General features: G+C 34.7%; 1 protein-coding gene across 1 annotated transcript; it reads left to right on the plus strand.

The window, feature by feature from the left end:
- Nucleotides 1–6,300: 6,300 nt before the first annotated feature.
- On the plus strand, nucleotides 6,301–17,263 carry LOC114755291 (6,7-dimethyl-8-ribityllumazine synthase, chloroplastic). Its single transcript, XM_028944161.1, has 9 exons — nucleotides 6,301–6,389; nucleotides 13,005–13,194; nucleotides 13,410–13,531; nucleotides 13,884–13,979; nucleotides 14,706–14,801; nucleotides 14,917–14,995; nucleotides 15,620–15,666; nucleotides 15,773–15,832; nucleotides 16,926–17,263. The coding sequence occupies exons 2-9, from the start codon at nucleotides 13,038–13,040 to the stop codon at nucleotides 16,962–16,964; spliced, it is 696 nt and encodes a 231-aa protein (XP_028799994.1). The 5' UTR covers nucleotides 6,301–6,389; nucleotides 13,005–13,037; the 3' UTR covers nucleotides 16,965–17,263.
- Nucleotides 17,264–20,483: the final 3,220 nt, after the last annotated feature.

Below are 20,483 nucleotides of genomic sequence, written 5' to 3' on the forward strand. Positions count from 1 at the left end.
AAGCTTCATAAAGTGGGGAAAACATTTGCCTTTGAACTTCACAGCTAATAGATGAACTTGTCAATCACGAAAAGAACAAGTTAAATTTACTTTACCTATTACTTAATTTTCATCAACAAATACCCACTTCTAAACTAAGCTATTTACTTGAACATATGCATCCCACGCAGCAGTATCACTACTCACGGCACTTGTGCAACTATTCCACCTAAATCCATGTCCATCGGGTCCCCACAACATTTCACACACAATCCCTATAACATTTCATGTGAGGATATATATCGCTTCTTCCCTTTAAACGACACCCTAGAAGCCTTTCTTCCATCCTATTTTCTTTGTATGCTAGATAACCAAGATTGTAGCTTAACTCCTTCATGAAGATTCCCATTAGTCACATATTACAGAGTATATCAAGAAGAACTATAGTCTCCTCAGCACGCCATAGACAACGCCTATTACTTGTAACATCCAACTATCTTTGTACAAAATCCCATGTAGAAGAAAATTTACATCCCATAACAGCAAATTACCTCTCCTCACTAGTGTGTTGTTCAGGGTTACCGCCATTGCCCCATTGCCATCATTTCTCACTCCTCCTTCTGCCATTTCCCTCCTTTGTTTAGCCCTCCTTCGTCCATCAGGAACGGGGGAATGGTTTGAAGTTCATGGCCAATACCAAGTAACAGATTCTTCTTTTTTACTTTTTATTTTATTCTTTCATTAAGGATACAAAGGTCTTTTTTCAAAATTTTCAAACCCATTTTTTTTATACCAAACATAAAATTTTCTATCAACTTATTTTCTATTCCAGTGCTAACTAAACATGCCATCACTTATAAATTTTCCATTCCATTCCAACCATTTCTTCCTACCAAACGGACCCTAAAGATTCCTAACCTAAATCCTATTTGATTGACAAGGGTTTTCTTCTTTCTTTCAAGTAGTAACTTAAAGCCACTGACATTGTTCATCCTCCTTTGGCCTGTGTTGTTTTTGTACTTCTGTTGTGTTAATCATTGCTCGCCAAGTATCAACTATCATTGATCTTCCACTATTATTAAAGCCAAAGAGGTAGAATCATTGATCTGTAAGATTCTATCTTACTAGCTTTCCTTCATTCTTCCCTATTTCTTCTCTGTTCATAAGCTAAACCATTCTATTTTGCTTCTTCTTTTTCAAAACAAGCACGAACCTTTGGTTTTATAGAAATTGTTCTGGTTTACAGCTCAAAAGTCGGTTTTGAATGGTGCAATATGGCTCAACCCCTCAAACAGTCCAAACATGAAAAATGAATTATTCGCCGTTCGAACTGGTCTAACCGTCTAGTCCAAACTAGGTTTGGAATAATTGAATTTGTCACTACCATCATACTGGGAAGTCTAAACCCGATGCTACATTAGGTTAGGGAGCTCATTGTTGACTTTTCAAAATATTGTAATAGCAATAAGGTCAAAATGTGACTTTTGATCTTATTTTCTTTTAGTTTATTGTTATAATTTTATAAATTAGGATGAAACTATAATGGATGTAAGTATCTAAAATTTTTTTATCAATAATATATAAACATTTCTTGTTAAATTATAACCCATTTTTAATTAAAAAAATTATACACAATTTACAATGAAAACATATTGTAATATTCTGTTTATTATTTTTTCATAAGATGCAAACTTCAACATCATTTTAGTAAATGCTAGCTGATGTTTGAATTTTTAATCACTCTACCTCCACTAAGATTTTTTTCCTCACAATAATCGCACTTTATTTATTTATTTTTGGTCATTCCCGTAAAAGCCATAGAGATCTTAATGGTGAATAATTTGAAGACAATAGTAATGATGATAATTTCATGTCTGATGATCTCTATTAAATTTATAATTACCTTTTTAAATTTGATTACGTTAAGACTTTACTTTATATATGAATTTATAGAAATTTGAAAAAAAATTTAAAAAAATCTTGAAATTATCATTTCCAAATTCAGACACCCAAGAGTTGAAAATGATAGAGAAGGAAGTAGTACCTAATCTGGTATTTTGTAAATACACTTAAATAACTAAAATGTCCTTATGTTAAATTTTTTTAAAAAAAAAGTTATCAAACTTGTTATTACCAGTATATTTTTTGTCATTAGCTGTCAAACACTTGTCACTGCCAGTTCACAAGTTGTTAATAAATAATCTGTCATTACCAATATATATCTTGTCTTTGCTATTCAACACTTATTATTGTCAGTTCAAAACTTGCTAATAACCTTTTGATATAAGGGCATTTTAGTCATTTAAATATATTTGCAAAATACCATATCAGACATCACTTTTTTCTGTTATTTTTAGCTTTTAGGTATCTGATTTGGAATATTACAATTTTCAGTTTCTTTATTTGTCATTTTCCCTAGAAATTTCTATGTTGAGTATGATAAATTGTGAATGTTGATTAATTTAATTTTGGTTATTTGGATTTAAAATATATTTAAATGTTATTATTATTTTTTTTCATATTTTAATTATTTAATCATATATTTTTTATAGTTAAACTCTTATGAGTTTACAATCCGAGTTTACATCTCTGTTATGAATTTGCGTAAAGTTGTGAAATTGACAACATTGCTCATATATCAGAAATTATGATCAAAGAGTTGCTCGTAACTCATTCCAAACAAATCTTAAGATTTTTCTGAATGTAAGGTTAGGAATTCAAAATATGAGAGGTGTATGTCTAATTTTTCAATTTGATGTTTGGTTGCTAGGTAAAGGAAGAAAATCTGAAGATATTAAAAGATGACAGGAGAAAAATAAAGTCTTGGTTAAAAAAAAAAAGGAAAAAATAAAGTCTTGGTAAAAAAGAATATAGGGAAAATTATAAAAAAGACTATGAAATTGGTAAAATTTCAGACCAAGTATTTTTAAAAAAATATGTTGGTATATGCAAGTCACTTGTTTTAAAACCTGTTAAAGTATTTAACTGAATCCTGTTTTTGGATTTTGTAATTTTTATGGTCTTTATTCATTATCTCAAAAATAAATATATTTAGTTGTAAAGAGATGTAATAATTTTTTCTTATTTTATAATAAATAAATTTTACTTCTTAAATTTTTTTTGTACTTTGTGGGGATGTGCTTAGTCAGCTTTACATTAATCATAATTAATATATTATGAATATAAGGATGAATGTCTATGATTGAAAAATTTAATTAAAAAATATAAGTATATTGTTAAAAATTGGGAAAACTAATTCTTAGTTCTTATAGTTTTTTTTGAGTTTTTAATCAAGCATTTGTGTTTTTTTTTTCTTTTTTATTGAGTCTTTTTGGTTTACTCTGATGTGTTAGTCCTTTGAGTATAAAATTATTAAATTGGGATTAATGGTGTTAAAAAATCTGTTAAGCATAGATGATCTGAGATAAATGGAAAAATATTGACAAGCTTATTAATCAAAATGAGTCCACGTAAGCTATGACTGGAGTATATTTTTGTGGGGAGATCGTCGATCTCAGATGTCGAGAAACACTTTTTCTGCAGCATCTTGGCATCTCCCCTGAAATCAAGAACCATAAATGGAAGTGGGCGAACCGGAGGTAAAATAGCAGAAAAAAGCTATCCCCTCAACACAATTCTTCTTTTGGGGCGAGAGAGAAAAATTAAATTGATTACAGTGAGGAAAACAAAATTGGAAGCAAAAATATTAACCCATATTTTTCCTTTTGTCCATACAAATATTTGAGGAAAGAACACCGAAGAGTACCTGGAAGTGAAGAACCACCAACTGAGCACAAAATGAAGATGAAGTCTACTAGTAATGCTTGATTATAAATGATGGGGGTGGCGGCGGAGTAAATCAAAGGCTATAAGTGTTGCAAGGGGCAAGGAATTGGTAGGAAAGAAATTAAGGCGCAATTCATTATTTTAGCCTTAATTTCTTTGGAGGGAAATTTGATCTTAAGCTCAAGGCGAAGGGGCATGACGACAGATTCGCATCCGATGTGGTTGGAGACGACTTGGATTCAAAATGGGAGACAAATGATTTTTAGGGGCGATGTGAGGATGCCAAAGAAAGGCGTTTCTCAGTGTTTGATAGCCTTCTCCTTCCCCTCAGCTTCCTCTGCAATTGAGATCGAGGAATCTTTCCGGAAAATATAGTGTAGTCATAAATGCAGTTTAGTCATAGCTTATGTGGACACATTTTGATTAATAAGATCCAATTTGTCAATATTTTTCCATTTGTCTGCCACATTATCTACGCTTAACAGATGTTTTAATATTGTCTCCCAATTTAACGATTTTATACTAAAAGGATTAACACATTTAACGGAGTAAACTTAAAAGACCTAATAAAAAAGAAAAAACACACCGACCTGATTCAAAACTCAAACAAACTACAGAGACTTGGGAATTAGTTTTCCCATAAAAATTTAGTAAAATTATAAGGAGATACATATTAATTTGGAAAAATGACACAAAAATGACACTTCAACTTGAAAATGTCAAAATAGTCATATGAATTTGCAAAATCCCAATTTAGCTACAAGTGACCAATTTGAGATTTTTAAATTTATTGAAATGACCATATTGCTCTTATTTTATTTATTCTTTTTTTGAAAAACCAAAAGCCTCCACTGACCGGCCGGTCGCCAGAGTTTCAATTTCGGTGGCGGTCGCCGAAGTTTAGGTGGCCGCCGTCACTGGAGCTCGGCAGCTAATGGGCAATCTGTCGTCGGACCTTCAGCTGTCGGCAACAATTTTTTTAAAAATTTTTGCAACTTCAGTAAAATAATTTATAACTTTTGTAACGCTATTAATAAGTTCAATATAATAGTTAATAATAGGTTTTTCAGAAAATTCAAAGAGTAGCATTTTTACAATTTTAGTAATGCCGTTAATAAGTTCTGTAACTCTAGTAACAATTTCGGTATAGCATCTAACAAAAGATTTTTCTTGAAAATTAAAAAAAATGGTATTTTTACAACTTTAACGACTATTTTTTTAAAAATTTTTTTTACAACTTTAATAAAACAGTTAACAAGTTTTGTAACGCTATTAACAAGTTTAGTATAATAGTTAATAACAGGTTTTTCAGAAAATTCAAAAAGTAGCATTTTTACAACTTCAGTAATGCTGTTAACAAGTTCTGTAACTCTGTTAACATGTTCGGTATAAGTGAAAAAATATTGTTGTACAACTTTTATAAGGAGCTAAAATTAAAAACATCAACCTTTATGAGAGTTGTTAATATTGTTACATGACTTGTTAACCGCGTTACTGAAGTTGAAAAAATGTTACTTTTTGAATTTTCTAGAAATCTTATTGTTAAATGCTATACCGAAGTTGTTAATAGAATTACGAAACTATTAACGGCATTACCGAAGTTATAAAAATGCTACTTTTTGAATTTTCTGAAAAACCTATTGTTAACTACTTTTTTGAACTTATTAACAGTGTTACAAAACTTGTTAATTGCTTCATTGAAGTTGTAAAAATTAAAAAAAAAAAAGGTAGTTACTAAAGTTGTAAAAATGCCATTTTTTTAATTTTTAAGAAAACCTGTTGTTAAATGCTATACCAAAATTGTTAACAGAGTTACGGAACTTGTTACCGTTATTATTGAAATTGTCAAAATGCTACTTTTTAAATTTTTTAAAAAATCTGTTGTTAACTATTATACTGAACTTATTGATAACATTACAAAACTTGTTAACCATTTTACTGAAATTGTAAAGATTTTTAAAAAAATTGTTACTAGCCGTTAGAACTCCGGTGACGGTGAACACATGAGCTCTAGTGGTGCTTGTGGGGGCTTTTGGTTTTTTAAAAAAGAATAAATAAAATAAAGGACAATATGGTCATTTCAGTAAATTTAAAAATCCCAAATTGGTCACTTGTGCCTAAGTTAGAATTTTGCAAATTTAAGTAACCATTTTGACATTTTCAAGTTGAAGTGTTATTTTTGTGTCATTTTTCTATTAATTTTGGGATAAGATGCAAATTTATCCCTAAAGTTTTATTTAGAAGAGTTGGTTTGGGAGCAAATTTGTTCTTGAAATTTAGAATTGTAGCAATATTGTCTTATATCATTAAAAATATTAACAGTTAATGTTACTATTTTAATAGTCAGTGTCAATTTTTTGACGATAGGAGATAATATTGTTATAATTTTAAATTTTTAAGATAAATTTGCTCCCATGAAAAACTTTCGAATAGTTAGAACTCTTGTATAAAAATTTTTAGAATTAATTTACACTTTAACCCCTTAATTTTTATAAAAATAAATTAGAAAATGAATTACTACTATGACGCTTAGAAAACACAAGCATTCCACAGTCGGTCGAAGCTCGCTCGCCATTAGCGCTGTCCGCCCTCGTCAACCCTGTGCCCAGCAAGCATTCAAAAAGGTTCGAACCCTTTAGCATTTTCTTATCCCAAAATCTGATGCGATTGATTTGTTCAAGGTGGATTTGAATCTGTATTTGAATTTGTTCCCCACATCGTCTTTTACTTGCATGGATTTCAACCCTCCGTCGGACGCCATTGCACCGTTTCTTCACCTGTTCTAAAATTTTCATTTTTAACTTGGCTTTGAATCCAGTTGTGTTATCGTTTGAATATTGACACCGTTGAATTTATAGATTGAGTTTGATTGTTTTTCCCAAACTTTGATTGCTAGTTTTTGCCTGAATGGCGTGTAATTGACCATTATAGTTCTGCATTATTCTTTTTGATTACTAGCGACATATATGCTTTGGATTGTGTTATTGTGCAATGTTGAATTTGCTGTGTGTTGGCATTTTGTTTAATCTCTTTATATTATTACTCATTTAGAATATTCAGAAGGTATTTTGGATGCATGATCTAGTCAATGAGTTGGTTCCATTTGTGCCTGGCAATTTAGAAGCTTGAGTTTAAATTATTTCCTGCTGCTTATGGTCTGTCAATTTAGAAGCTATTGACAGAAACAGTCAATTTTGCGCCTTACTCTAGGCAACACTTGTAATCATAGATTGCAAGATCATAAATTGAGCGATTGTCATCATTGTCATTCTCCGGTGGCTTGGGGCTGCGGGAGTGGGGATTGCTTGAATCAATTGGCTCGCTAAGGCATTAAAGTATCTGGAGCAAAAACTAAAAGGATATGATATCAATTATGCATATTTTGAAGATTCCACTGGGGTCAAATGCCCCTTCTGAGTATAATATAGGTCTTCCTTGCTTGGAGAATATGGATATAATGTTGGGAAAAAAACCTAACTTATTGCTCTCTAATGAGTGACATCGACAAGTGTTAGAAAGCCCATGATTCTCTCCTATCATTATGCATGAGAATAATATCCCTGATTGTATGCTGTCATTAATTGTAGTTATTGCTGAATGATTCTAACCGGATTATTATCACCGTCTGGACCCTATATATTGTAATGATCTGTTATGAAATAATACTATGGAGTGAAATACTCAGAATTTAAACATGGTATCAGAGCGTTGGGGTTGGATCCGTCCTGAACCCCTGCCGTAAACAGAGAGAGCGAGGAGAGAGAGTGAGGGAGAGAGAGAAACGCCGGCGTCCTCAGATCTAAAGGCCAGAGAAGGACGTGACCGACACCACCCCTCCAATCCTCACCGGAATCCTCCGATCGGCGCGTCCCCAGAAGCCGGCGTCCAACGGAGCACCGCGTGAAGCTCACGCGCCGTCACAAGCCTCTGCGTGTGAAGCTCACGCGCTGTCACAAGCCGCCGCGCGTGAAGCCCACGCGCCGTCGCCAGATCCATCCCAGTACAGTACTTCGTCCAGAAGATGAATCCATCAGACTTTCCACCACTTTTTGGGTCTGTTCGCAATATGCCTGTCACAAAAGGCACCATTCCAATGGCTTTTATGTCTGGCACATCCTCAAATACTCAAGGTACTCCACCAGTAGCCCCCTCTAAAACTTCTGATCCGATGTCAGATTTGACAACAGTCACTGAACAGCAACCTATGATGGTGGCTCACAAACTAAATGGCAGCAACTATTTCCAATGGTCCCAGAGTGTATTGATGTATCTACGTGGGAAGCGTAAGGAGAAATATATCAATAGAGAAGCAAAACAACCGGCATACAATGATCCCAATTTTGACACCTGGTTCGCTGAAAATAATCAGGAGATGTCTTGGCTATGTAACTCAATGACTCTCGAAATCAGTGAGGGATACCTTCTTGCAAGCACAGCCAAGGAGATTTGGGATGCTGCTAAGCGCACTTACTCTACATTGGACAACGCTGCTGCTTTGTTGGACCTAAGGAGGCAACTCAAAGAACTGAAGCAAGGAAACTTGACTGTAACACAGTACTACAGTACTCTGACAAAGATATGGCAGCAATTGGATCTCTTTGAAGTACATCCTTGGAAGAATATTGATGATGCCAATTACTACAGACAACTAGTTGAAAAGGAACGAACATATGATTTTCTGTTGGGCCTGAATGATGCTTTTGAAGAAGTAAGAGGCAGAATTATGGGTCTAAAGCCCCTTCCATCCCTATTTGAAGTCTTCAGCATGGTTAAGTTCGAAGAAAGTCGGAGACACCTCACCCAGGGTAACCAAACTCCAGTTGATAGCTCAGCTTTAGTCACAAGGGGACCCCAGACATCAGAGAGCTCTGAAAGAAAAGGGAACAAGTGGTGCAATCACTGTAACAAGAAAGGCCACGCCAGAGATGAATGCTGGAAACTACATGGAAAGCCAACCCATGGGAAACAGCAACAGCGTCGAGATGGAAAAAGCCACCACACCTCCTCCGAGGAAAGAGGCGATGATGGAGATCGCTTAACCAAAGAAGAACTTCAACTGCTCTGAAAGATGCTCGAAAGGCAAAACTCATCAAAAAAGGTTCCCAACGTGAACTTGATTCAGTCAGGTAATTCTATTATTGCTCTTAATGCAATGGTCACTAGTGATGAGACATGGATTGTCGACTCTGGTGCTACAGACCACATGACTGGTAATAAATCCCTCTTCAAAACTCTCAAATATTGCCATGAGAACCTCCGAGTAAAAGTGGCAACTGGACTATATACTAAAGTTGAGGGTGTTGGCACTGTGGCCCTCTCTGATGATTTGGAAATTCATAATGTTTTGTTTGTTCCTGCTCTCACTTGCAATCTTATATCTGTAAGCAAACTGACTAAAGGACAAGTATGTCGGGTGATCTTTGATGATGTTAACTGTGTTTTTCAGGATTCGATCTCGGGGAGGAAGATTTTGACTGCTAAGGAATGGGATGGACTCTACTACTTTGAAGGAAAGGACATGAAGACAAAAGGAGCAAGGAAGGCTATGGTTAGCTCCAATTCTCGAAATAAAAATGTAATGTTGTGGCATCAAAGATTAGGCCACCCCAGTTTTGATTATATGAAGCATGTGTTTCCAACATTATTCAATAAAAATTCTTCTCCTTTCCAATGTGAAACTTGTCAAATTGCCAAACAAACTCGCACATCTTTTCCCAAGCATATTTACAAACCCACTAACCCTTTTACATTGATCCACACCGATATTTGGGGACCTGCCAGAACCAAAACCCGAACAGGCATAAGGTGGTTTATCACATTCATCGATGATCATACACAGGTTACATGGGTTTACCTTATGAAAGAGAAATCCGAAACCTTACAAATTTTCAAAAACTTTTACTCCTTTGTGAAAACCCAATTCCAAACTCCCATCAAAGTACTGAGGAGTGACAATACCAAAGAGTATGTGAGTGGAGCCTTTAGGGAATTTCTTGAGCAATAGGGAATCTATCACCAAACCTCGTGTGTCTATACCCCACAACAAAATGGCATTGCCGAGCGGAAATATAGGCACCTTTTGGAAGTAACCCTAGCCATTATGATGGAAAGAAATGTTCCAAGCCTGTTTTGGGGAGATGCAGTACTAACTGCAGCCTATCTTATTAACCGAATGGCCTCCAAAGTTCTCAACTTCCAAACCCCTATTCAAAAACTCCTTGAGACCTACCCCGCCTCACCTATCATCAATACCATCCCACAAAAGGTCTTTGGGTGTGTTGTCTTTGTCCATAAACATGATGGGGGAAAACTAGGTGCTAGAGCCGAAAAATGTCTTTTTCTTGGGTATTCCTCAACCCACAAAGGCTATAAGTGTTACTGTCCCTCTACCAAAAAACTCATAATCTCCAAAGACACAGTTTTCTATGAAGATGATGCATACTATCCCAAATTACCCATTCAGGGGGAGAATTGTGGAGTAGAATGGCTAATTACCCTTGAACCTGAGACCAACGCACCTCCTAATCCTCCAGAACTCTATACACCGCACGAAGAAATCCCTGAATCTGAACCGGAAACCCCTAAACCTACACCTCAACCAGAACAGCCCAAAACCCCCACAAACAATACTCACACAATGGAAACGAATGCTGAAATTGATGCAGGGGTGACAGGGCACTCAAGATCTCACTCAAGTGAATAAGACAGTAGTAGTGGGGTTCCTTCCATTCCAAGGCAGCAACATGATTCCAATCCGGAATTGGATCCTGAAGAACTAGGATGGCCTATTGCACTTAGAAAGGGGGTAAGGTCTTGTACTCAGCATCCTATACAACGATTTGTCTCTTATGGCAATCTATCTGCTAGAATGCAAACCTTTGTGGTGAATAGCTCACAGGTGAAAATTCCAGAAACATTTCAACAGGCCATGAAAGATCCTAACTGGAAACATGCAGCATATGAAGAGTTGAAAGCCCTGAAGGAGAATAAAACGTGAGATATAACCATACTTCCTAAGGACAAGAAAGCAGTAGGTTGCAGGTGGATCTTCACACCGAAATTCAACCCTGACGGAAGCATCAACAAGTACAAAGGGAGATTAGTTGCAAAAGGGTACACTCAAACTTATGGGATTGATTATCAAGAAACGTTTGCTCCCGTGGCAAAGTTCAATACCATCCAAGTACTCTTATCCCTAGCTGCTAATCTTGACTGGTCCCTACATCAATTGGATGTAAAGAATGCTTTCCTAAATGGAGACTTAGAGGAGGAAGTATACATGGAAGTTCCAGATGGAGTAATAGCTCCACCTAATTCAGTTTGCAAACTGAAGAAGTCATTATATGGCCTGAAACAGTCTCCACGGGCATGGTTTGACAGGTTTGCCAAAGCAATCAAAAGGTTTGGTTACAACCAAGGACAAGCTGATCACACTCTTTTTGTCAAACACAATGATGGAAAGGTAACGATCCTAATTGTGTATGTGGATGATATAGTCATAACTGGTGATGATGAAGCTTCGATCTCTCAACTCAAGAAAGCCCTGGCTAGAGAATTCCAAGTGAAGGACCTAGGTCAAATGAGGTACTTTCTCGGAATGGAGGTTGCTAGGTCCAAAAAGGGTATAAGTGTGTCACAACGGAAATACACACTTGATTTACTCCATGAAACAGGGATACTTGGGGCTAAGCCGAATGGAACACCTATGGAAGAGTCATGCAATCTGGAGGTTAAACCAGAAGGGGTACCAGTTAACTCAGAAAGATACAGAAAACTTGTGGGTAAACTGATCTACTTGACCCATACACGACCTGACATCAGTTATGTAGCTGGGGTGGGAAGCCAATTTATGCACCAACCTCAGGAAGAACATATGGAGGCTGTGTACAGAATCCTTTCCTACCTCAAACTCAATCCTGGAAGGGGAATATTCTTTAAAAGGGGGAATACAAGAAACATAGAAGTCTATACTGATGCAGACCATGGGAGAGCTGTAGATAACAGGAGATCTGTCACAGGTTACTGCACCTATGTTTGGGGAAACCTTGTGACTTGGCGAAGCAAGAAACAGATCGTAGTCTCAAGAAGCAGTGCTGAAGCTGAACTAAGAGCTGTAGCTCTAGGGGTGTGTGAAGGAATGTGGGTGATTAGACTCCTGAAGGAATTGAGAATTCCCTATGAAGGGCCAGTGAACCTCTGGTGTGACAACCAAGCCAGTATTGAAATGACAAAGAATCCAGTGTATCATGACCGAACAAAACATGTCGATATTGATCGGCATTTTATCAAAGAAAAGGTAGAAGGTGGTATCATCAACTTAAGCTATGTGCGTTCGATTGATCAGATTGTTGACATCATGACCAAACCTTTAGCCAGAGTCAAGTTTGAAGGGCTTCGAAGCAAGCTGGGGATGGTTGACATCTACTCTCCAGCTTGAGGGGGAGTGTTAGAAAGCCCATGATTCTCTCCTATCATTATGCATGAGAATAATATCCCTGATTGTATGCTGTCATTAATTGTAGTTATTGCTGAATGATTCTAACCGGATTATTATCACCGTCCGGACCCTATATATTGTAATGATCTGTTATGAAATAATACTATGGAGTGAAATACTCAGAATTTAAACAACAAGCTTAGGACTTTGGGTCACTGTCCACCTACAAGCTTAACAAATGATATATTTTTTAACAAGTAGAACATTTGACAAACTTATTTGTATGATGACTTTGCAATTTCTGACATCTGTTTGCATCAGTATGTCTTCATTATTTGGTGTTGAGAAATGAAATTAAGGGAATTGACAAATAAGAAAAATAAGTGAGTTTTATTATCTATTTAATAACAATGCTTCATATTTCATGATGTTTCTAAGGGATTTTTTTCTTTTTAAAATTACATTGCCTTCAACAATATGTTGGGATTAGAGTGAAAAAATAAATTATGCAGTTTGGAAGGTGCACCAAAAGAGATCATTAAGAAACCCTCCCCTCCTTTTTGTTGAACCAAATAAACTGAGAGAGATCCAACAAGAGGAGGCTGAAGAAGCGCTGGTTGTCTCAATCTTTGTTCTTTACCTCTTACTGTCTAAATATCTTGACATTCCATTCCTCTTTACCTTAAAATATCCAATTCATCGAGATTTCTTTGATTACTTCAATCTTAGTATTTTACTCTTATCTCTAGTGGCCAAAAGTACATATTTACGATGCTCCCATCATTTTCTTTTAGCCTCTTAGGTACATACATCGTTATTGAGGACAGTGCTTGGAATGGCTTTGTTTGTTTTCACTGGTTCCTTCATTCATGTTGATCAGCCCCAGCTTGGATTTCTGCCCCATTCTGGTCCCATTCACTCATGTGATAGTACCAACAACCTGCATACGTACAGGGGACCTCAAAGACAAAGTCAACTTTCATTTTCACATTGTACGTGAGGTAGCATTTCTTTATACTATCCATAATGATTGATGACAACCCTACAAGGATATGACTTCAGCGGGTTTGTTATAACTTATGACAATGGCAAAGAATTTAAATTTTTAACATGCTTCACCTCTCCTTTTGTGTCATTTGTGTCATTTCATTTTCTTGTCTCCAAGCAGCATTAGTATCTTAACACATTCATGGGTTTCCTTCATTAGCATCAGGAATAGTGCCTCTTGTTGCTGTTCACAGAAAGCGTCGATCATCTCTTGCTCCAACTGCTGCTGTACGCCATTTGACTGGTTCAGTGACAAGAACCCAAGGACTTCGTTTTGCTGTGGTCAGTTTACCAAATATGACCAAATATTACAGCCAAAAACTGCTTGATTTCAGTTAGTCATAACTGAAATTTTGCTCCCAAATCCATTATATATGAAATTATTAAAGGGAACTGTGTCTTGGTAACCTTTTAATGGCATGAATCTTGGCAACCTTTGCAGCTATAACCTCATATACATATTATATGAGGTTCATTGCTTATTTCATATCGTGAGAGTTGCAATGAAATCTTGAGGAAGTTAGGATGTCTTAAAAAATCTGCATTCTTGTTTCCGTTGCAAATAGGATAGAGATTGTAAAGATTTTCTTGTTGATTCTTTTACTGCTCTGACCTATAATCTCTTATCATTAAGGTTGTTGCCCGGTTTAATGAAATTGTCACTAAGCAGCTCTTGGAGGGAGCTCTGAATACTTTCAAGAACTATTCGGTTGAAGATGAGGATATTGATGTATGTATGGATTTCAGAATAACAGTAATTTGTTATTTGCATACTTTTTACCCATTTTTCTATTTGCCTGGTAGTTTGTTGATTTAATATTCATTTTGTTTTTATCTTGTTACATATTTGCATTGGGTCGAGACTTCTTACCTTGTTTTCCTTTTTTGTTCCTCCACTATTTGTTTTGCTTCCTTTTGGACTAGGGCTTAGGTTTCATAACCTGGAGCTATATTCAGAAAATGGCTTATTTCTTATTTGTAAATGATGCATTCTCTCTTCTTCTTCTTCTTCTTCCTCCTCTCTCTCTCTCTCTCTATATATATATATATATATCTATTTGTCTGTCCTCTTTCCCCTTTAAATATCTACTTGACAAAACCTATCCAACTTTATGTATTTTTGTTACTGTGCTGTTAGTGAGAAGATTGTGCAACTGTCAGTTTTTGTATCCCAACAAATATGTTAGCTCCCATTGTTTTCATTGGCAGCAAAAGTTAAATTATCTATGAAGCAAGGTAGACTTGCCATGTTCTGAATCCTATAATTGTCCGTATTACATAGATCGGCTTATATATATATATATATATATATATATATGTAATTTAATTTAATTTGTCTCGTACAGTTGCATATTAATAGCCGTTCTTTAGGTTAACGTTGCTTTCTGCATTGCTTATTTGCTTATACTTTTGTAGCATTTAAAAGAGATGACTGTAATTTTTCCTTCTACCTCAGGTTGTGTGGGTTCCAGGTTGTTTTGAGATTGGTGTTGTTGCAGAAAGACTGGGTAAATCACAGAAATATAATGCAATCTTATGCATAGGAGCTGTGGTATGGTGATAACAAGTTTAATATTTTGAATGGACAAATTATTATTCTACATTCTGGCTGATATGTTATTGATTAAATTCTTGTTACTATTGCAACCATTGGTTGTTGCAAATAGGTAAGAGGTGATACTACCCACTATGACGCAGTTGCAAATTCGGCAGCATCTGGTGTGCTTTCAGCTGGTCTACATTCAGGTCTCTTCTATTTATTTACTGTATAAATTCTTATAGCATGTTCATACAGCAACAAAATATTCATGTTTAAGCCTCTAGCTGCTATTTGTATTTCCTTGATAATTTGTTGTGACATTAACTTCAGTACGTTGGTTGATAACATTTTGATTTAAAGTTGGTTTTATTTCACCCTTGGAGTTTAGATGACAATCACTAAAATATTTAGTTTAGATCAATTTCTATGTGTTCTGACTGACATCAAACATGGATCAAACTTCTGAAAAATAGAGTACTGATGAGTGATATCTATTGTTCTTGTTATTTATTTATTTATTTTTGATTTAACTATTTAGTCAAATGAATTTACTTTGTTTTAGCCTTCAATTAAACTTGTGAGAGATTTCTAGCTAATCCCTTGATGCTAACAATCTCAACAACGGGCAACCATTTTTATCTTCTTTACATCATTTGTCACGTGATTTTCCTTTTCTATTCCCTTCTCTCTGCTGCCAACCTTATGCTGCCTCTTACATGCCTTAACGATAGTCTTCATTCTATTATTTTCAATTCTCTGTGATTTACCATGTCTTCATTTCAATTGCCAACAAGATGAGAAACTGAGGCATTTCTGAGATGACTTTGTAGGAGTTCCTTGCATATTTGGTGTCCTGACCTGTGACGATATGGATCAAGTAAGTTTATAGCCAGTCTTTTTCTGTTGAATTTTTCAAATTCTTCTTCTTGTTAATCAGGATTGTGATTGTTATGATGTCTATTCGTTTCTTCTACTAATTCCAGGCTCTAAATCGAGCTGGTGGTAAATCTGGAAATAAGGGAGCAGAGGCTGCATTGACAGCTGTAAGTTGATATGGTATTATCCAACAATCATTTGTGAGGTTATATGAAGCAACTTTTAACTTAACTTGTTCATTCGTTTACATAATCTATCTATGATATATGTGCAAGTGTGCTTTGAGATAGGATTGATGAGAAGCGATACTTTCTAACCTAAGTAATTGAAAGTGGAGTTACCCTATGGTTTTCATTAGTTATTACCGTTTTCTGTTAACGAGACTCCATTCTAAACCATATTTCAAAAAAACATTCTAATTTCGAGGATTGGAAGCTTTTTTGACTCACTTCTTACTCCTCGTATCATCCCATCATTTACTATTATGCTAAAGTCGACTTAACCAAAAACAAAAAAGTGTTTTATGCTTAGCAGTTATTATTTAAGAAATTGAAAGTGGAGTTACCCTACCACCAAGCATCTGGTTCAAATGACATGGGGCTGTGCCCCTAGAGAGAGGCCTCAAATTTGAGTCCTAGGAATACAAACATGTTAAATACTTGATGGTAAAGATTTGCTGTGCTGTGGTTCTATCCGGTTTGATCCGATTAGTTTTGACCTTGTAAAATTTTCCAACTGAAATTGGGGTTGGGTCTAAGACACTATGGTATCATTTGGTACGAAACATTAAAAATGAGGGATTGGGATTGAGATTAAGATTGAGAAAATAGTGTTTAGCATGAGAGATTGCTTATTATATGGGATTAGACAAACCCATATATGTGAGATTGGGGAATACCATAGGGAGAAGTGGTATTCTCCAATCTTACTTCCATGAGTTTGCTTAATCTCATATAACAAGCAATTACTCATGCTAAAGACTTTTTTAATAATTTTTTTTAAATACAATTATAATCCCTATCTCTCATTTTTAATATTTCGTACCAAACAGGACCTATATGTTTTCAGCCAAAAAGTTGAGTTACTCTTGCCCTCTCTTTTATGATGATATTTGGTACCAAGAAATGAGGCTACATTTGTCGGTGTTCAGTTCCCTGCTAAGTCTATCGCGTGCCGTTTCTGCATTTCTAGTTACATTTGATATTGTCTTTATTTAGGGTTGCTTTTGGATCATAAGTTTGATTTATGTGTGTGCTGCAGATTGAGATGGCTTCTTTGATGGAGCACCATTTGAAGTAGTGCTTGCACCATCCAGACAACACGTTGAAAGAATTTCTGTAAGCTCAGGGACAGCGAATGAAATATCTGTAAGTTAAATGATCGTTTTAACAATAAAGGAAACCATCTGGGCATGGTTGTGGAATAGTGAGAAATGAAATGGGCTAGTTTAAAGCCCTGCAGAATATTTTCAGGAGTGGTTTTTTTTGTTTATTTTCAACAATCGAACTTTTCTTTTGGTTATTTTGTTGCATCTTCCCCTTTTTATGTCACGCTAAGATGGGATATTTTTTCCTGTGCAATGGAAGGAATTTGAGAAATGAGTTGTGTTTAGAAATTTATTTGAAAATAATAATTTGAATTGTGGTATATTTTATTGATACATTGATATCCTACTTTTCTTCTTTAATATAAGAGCTAATTGAATAATTTAGATAGATTAAGAAAACTAATTTAGTTATTTATAATAAATATGTGTTGTCTTTTCTAAATTATAGTTGCTAATCAAATATATCTGTTAGAATTATCATTATTATAGGAATTATTTTGGAAAAAATAGATAAATATAAGAGGTAAAGTGAATTAGAGTTTTACATTTAAGATTAAAATAAAAGTTAAACGAGTTTTTTATTAAAAATTAAAGGTAGTATCATCAAGATGCTCTGCTTTGGGGTTTGCCAACTTGCCATGGAAGCTTTGAAGTTGGATGACGACGTGGAAAATGATCTGCTTTGTTTGTGCCATGCTAGTCCATTTTCACGCCACTTTATGCCACCGTTTATAGTAATAATAGTAATAAGAAGAAACATTAATAATGCGCGCGCGCACAACCCATATCTAGCTGATTCGTTAATGGTCACATTTTTATGAACATATTACAAATAACAATACAAGACAAATATCTCAAACCCTAGCGTTCTCTTGCGGCGGCAAGTTGCCAAGATGGCTCTGCCTGGGCTTTGTCCCTTTCCTCACTCTTGGAGGACTTCTCCTCTTCAGGGGGAGTTTCTGTAATCATCATTGTGTCGCGGCTCTTGGTTGGGGGTATGTAAGTTGGCGAAAGCAAATCACAACGGAGGCGTTTTGGGGGTATGGATAATCAGCGTTAACTTGCTACGATTGTGGAGGCGCTCTTTTCATTGTGTAGAGGGAATGAAGATATTTGATGGGTTCCTCCAAGTCCAGCAGCATCGGAATCGAATTTGACGCTTGGGAGTTCTTGGTGGATGGAAGCATTGGTGATATATGTGATCCGTGTCCATGCTTCTGATTTAGAACAATTGACCCACCTTTTTTGTTCATTAAAGGATCTATCTCCAGTGGTTGATCGACCTCTTTTGTTGCTGAAAACCGCGGCAACTCTTGTCAAATGCTCATAAATTATGTTAATCAACAATGCAAGACTCCTCAATGGGAATGTGATCTCCTTAAGAATTTGCTGGTCTCAAAGGAATTTTATCAGGAACCGTTCTTGTGTTTGGATTCCTAGAGAAGCAAATTTAGAAGTTGTTTGGCTTACTAAAGCTTCAGTAGATAGGTCTTGCTCTTCATTTCCTCTACAGAAGCCTCTCATGATAGTTTTATGCTTAGCTTCTTTACTGTTTATCGTCTCTATAATGCTTTTCAGGTTTCATTTTATTGCTTTATGTTGATGTATTGTGATACGGTTTACGGTAATGAATATTGTCAATTGGCAAATATATATATATATGTATATAAGACAAATATTCAAGCATACCTATAACCCCTAAAAGAACAAATATCGGCTGCGGTTCTAAATATGAGAGTTAATTAAAGATTTAATTTAATCATAAAAATAAGATTTTGATTGATTTTGTCTCTAATATTTATTAATTTTTTAAAGTAATTTTTATAGTAATTAAACATATTAAGAGATTTTTAACAAAATGGTAGTTTCAATGCACATGATTAATAAAAATATTTTAGAAGACGACGCTCTTTTATTACAACTAACTTAACTAATTTTCTTAATACTTATAAATTAATTATCCAACTCTTATATTAAGAACTACTCATTTGGTTCTATTTATAGGGTAGAAAGAGAATGTATTTTTTGGTCCTATTTGTCGGGCATTAAGAGAAATTTTTGGTATGGATGTACAATTTTATCTCTCATTTATTATTGTATTGACTTTATTTATATAAGGTATAATGTATATTAAATAGGAATAAAGTTAGAAAGTCATTAAATTTTAAATGAGAGTTAATAAAGTTTAAGATTTTCTTTGGTCTGTATAGAATATGCTGAAAGTGACTTATAAGTGGGATTAAGTTGGATTAAAAGAGTATTCATTTATAACTATAGGAATAAACACACCACTTCGAAGAACTCGCCCAAACACTATCCTCAGTCCATATAGAAACCGTACAGGCAAATGGCACAGATAAATGTCCACATATTCTGAGGAAAGTCTAAAACTACATTTTGAGTGACATAAAAGGCAAAAAGTTCTCATAGGGAGATGATGATGATTTATTAGTGTCTTTCTGGTTGGCAAAGCACCCTTCGACAAACTTTCACAGAAATAAACACAAGTAAAAAAGTTTGGTTTACTCTAAAAAACCACTTGAAAAAAAAATGTTTTTATGTTTTTTTAATATATTTACTTCGTATGCTATAAAATTATTTTTAAAAAGTTAATCTAAATGTCCTTGCAATTAGTGCATTTGTTTTAAGGAAGAGTTCTAAGGAAAATCCACAGGATCTCTAGTCCAAGTAGTTATTGATACATGAAACTTTGACATGGGTAAAAGAAACCATTCACTGTGCAAACTTTGGCTAAAAAACCTCATCATATTCTTGAAACAGATTTTGCAAGAATCCCATCACGATATAATGCTTGGTTGAGAGCTGATCTTATTTAGCAGTTTGTTTTCTTTCTTTATTTTGACTGTATTGTAATTCTCGAGTCATAATTGCCCTTTCATTTTGAACAAATGAAATTATAATCTTGAACTTAATATTTTTCGCTCATTTTCTTCTATATTGTTACATTGCTCACCAGGATTGGTTAATAAGGATTAGATATGAACATTACTTTTTCCTCATAAGGAAAAGAGGGTTAAAAGTTGAAACCTAGTTTGCCTATTTTAAAGTTGCATAGTCTTTTCATTAGCGAAATTTTATTTTCAAAGATATTTTAGTCATTTAAAATTATTTTTTATTTGAACATTTAAATTTTGAGTAAAATACATTGACTACCCTTCAGTTATACCTTAATTACACAAACCTCCCCTATACTTTGAAAACATACAGTTTAGTTCAATATGTTATCACGGTTAAGAATATTCTCAAAAGATTCTAAAAACATAATTTTTAATTAAAATTTATATTAAAATAAATTTTATTTACTATTTTACCCCATTCTAATCAATCCCCAAAATTTATATTAAATTATATTTTATTTCATTTTTGCAAATAGTTATTTGCTTAATGTTTTCAATCTAAACTTAATGTGTTATAAATGTTTGTAGAAAAAATGTGCTTAACAATTTTAAATTATAGATTCAAATGACTAA

The sequence above is a fragment of the Neltuma alba genome, unplaced genomic scaffold (assembly GCF_004799145.2).
Source record: "Neltuma alba isolate B1F8T4 unplaced genomic scaffold, ASM479914v2 tig00010247_pilon, whole genome shotgun sequence".
Taxonomy (NCBI): Eukaryota; Viridiplantae; Streptophyta; class Magnoliopsida; order Fabales; family Fabaceae; genus Neltuma; species Neltuma alba.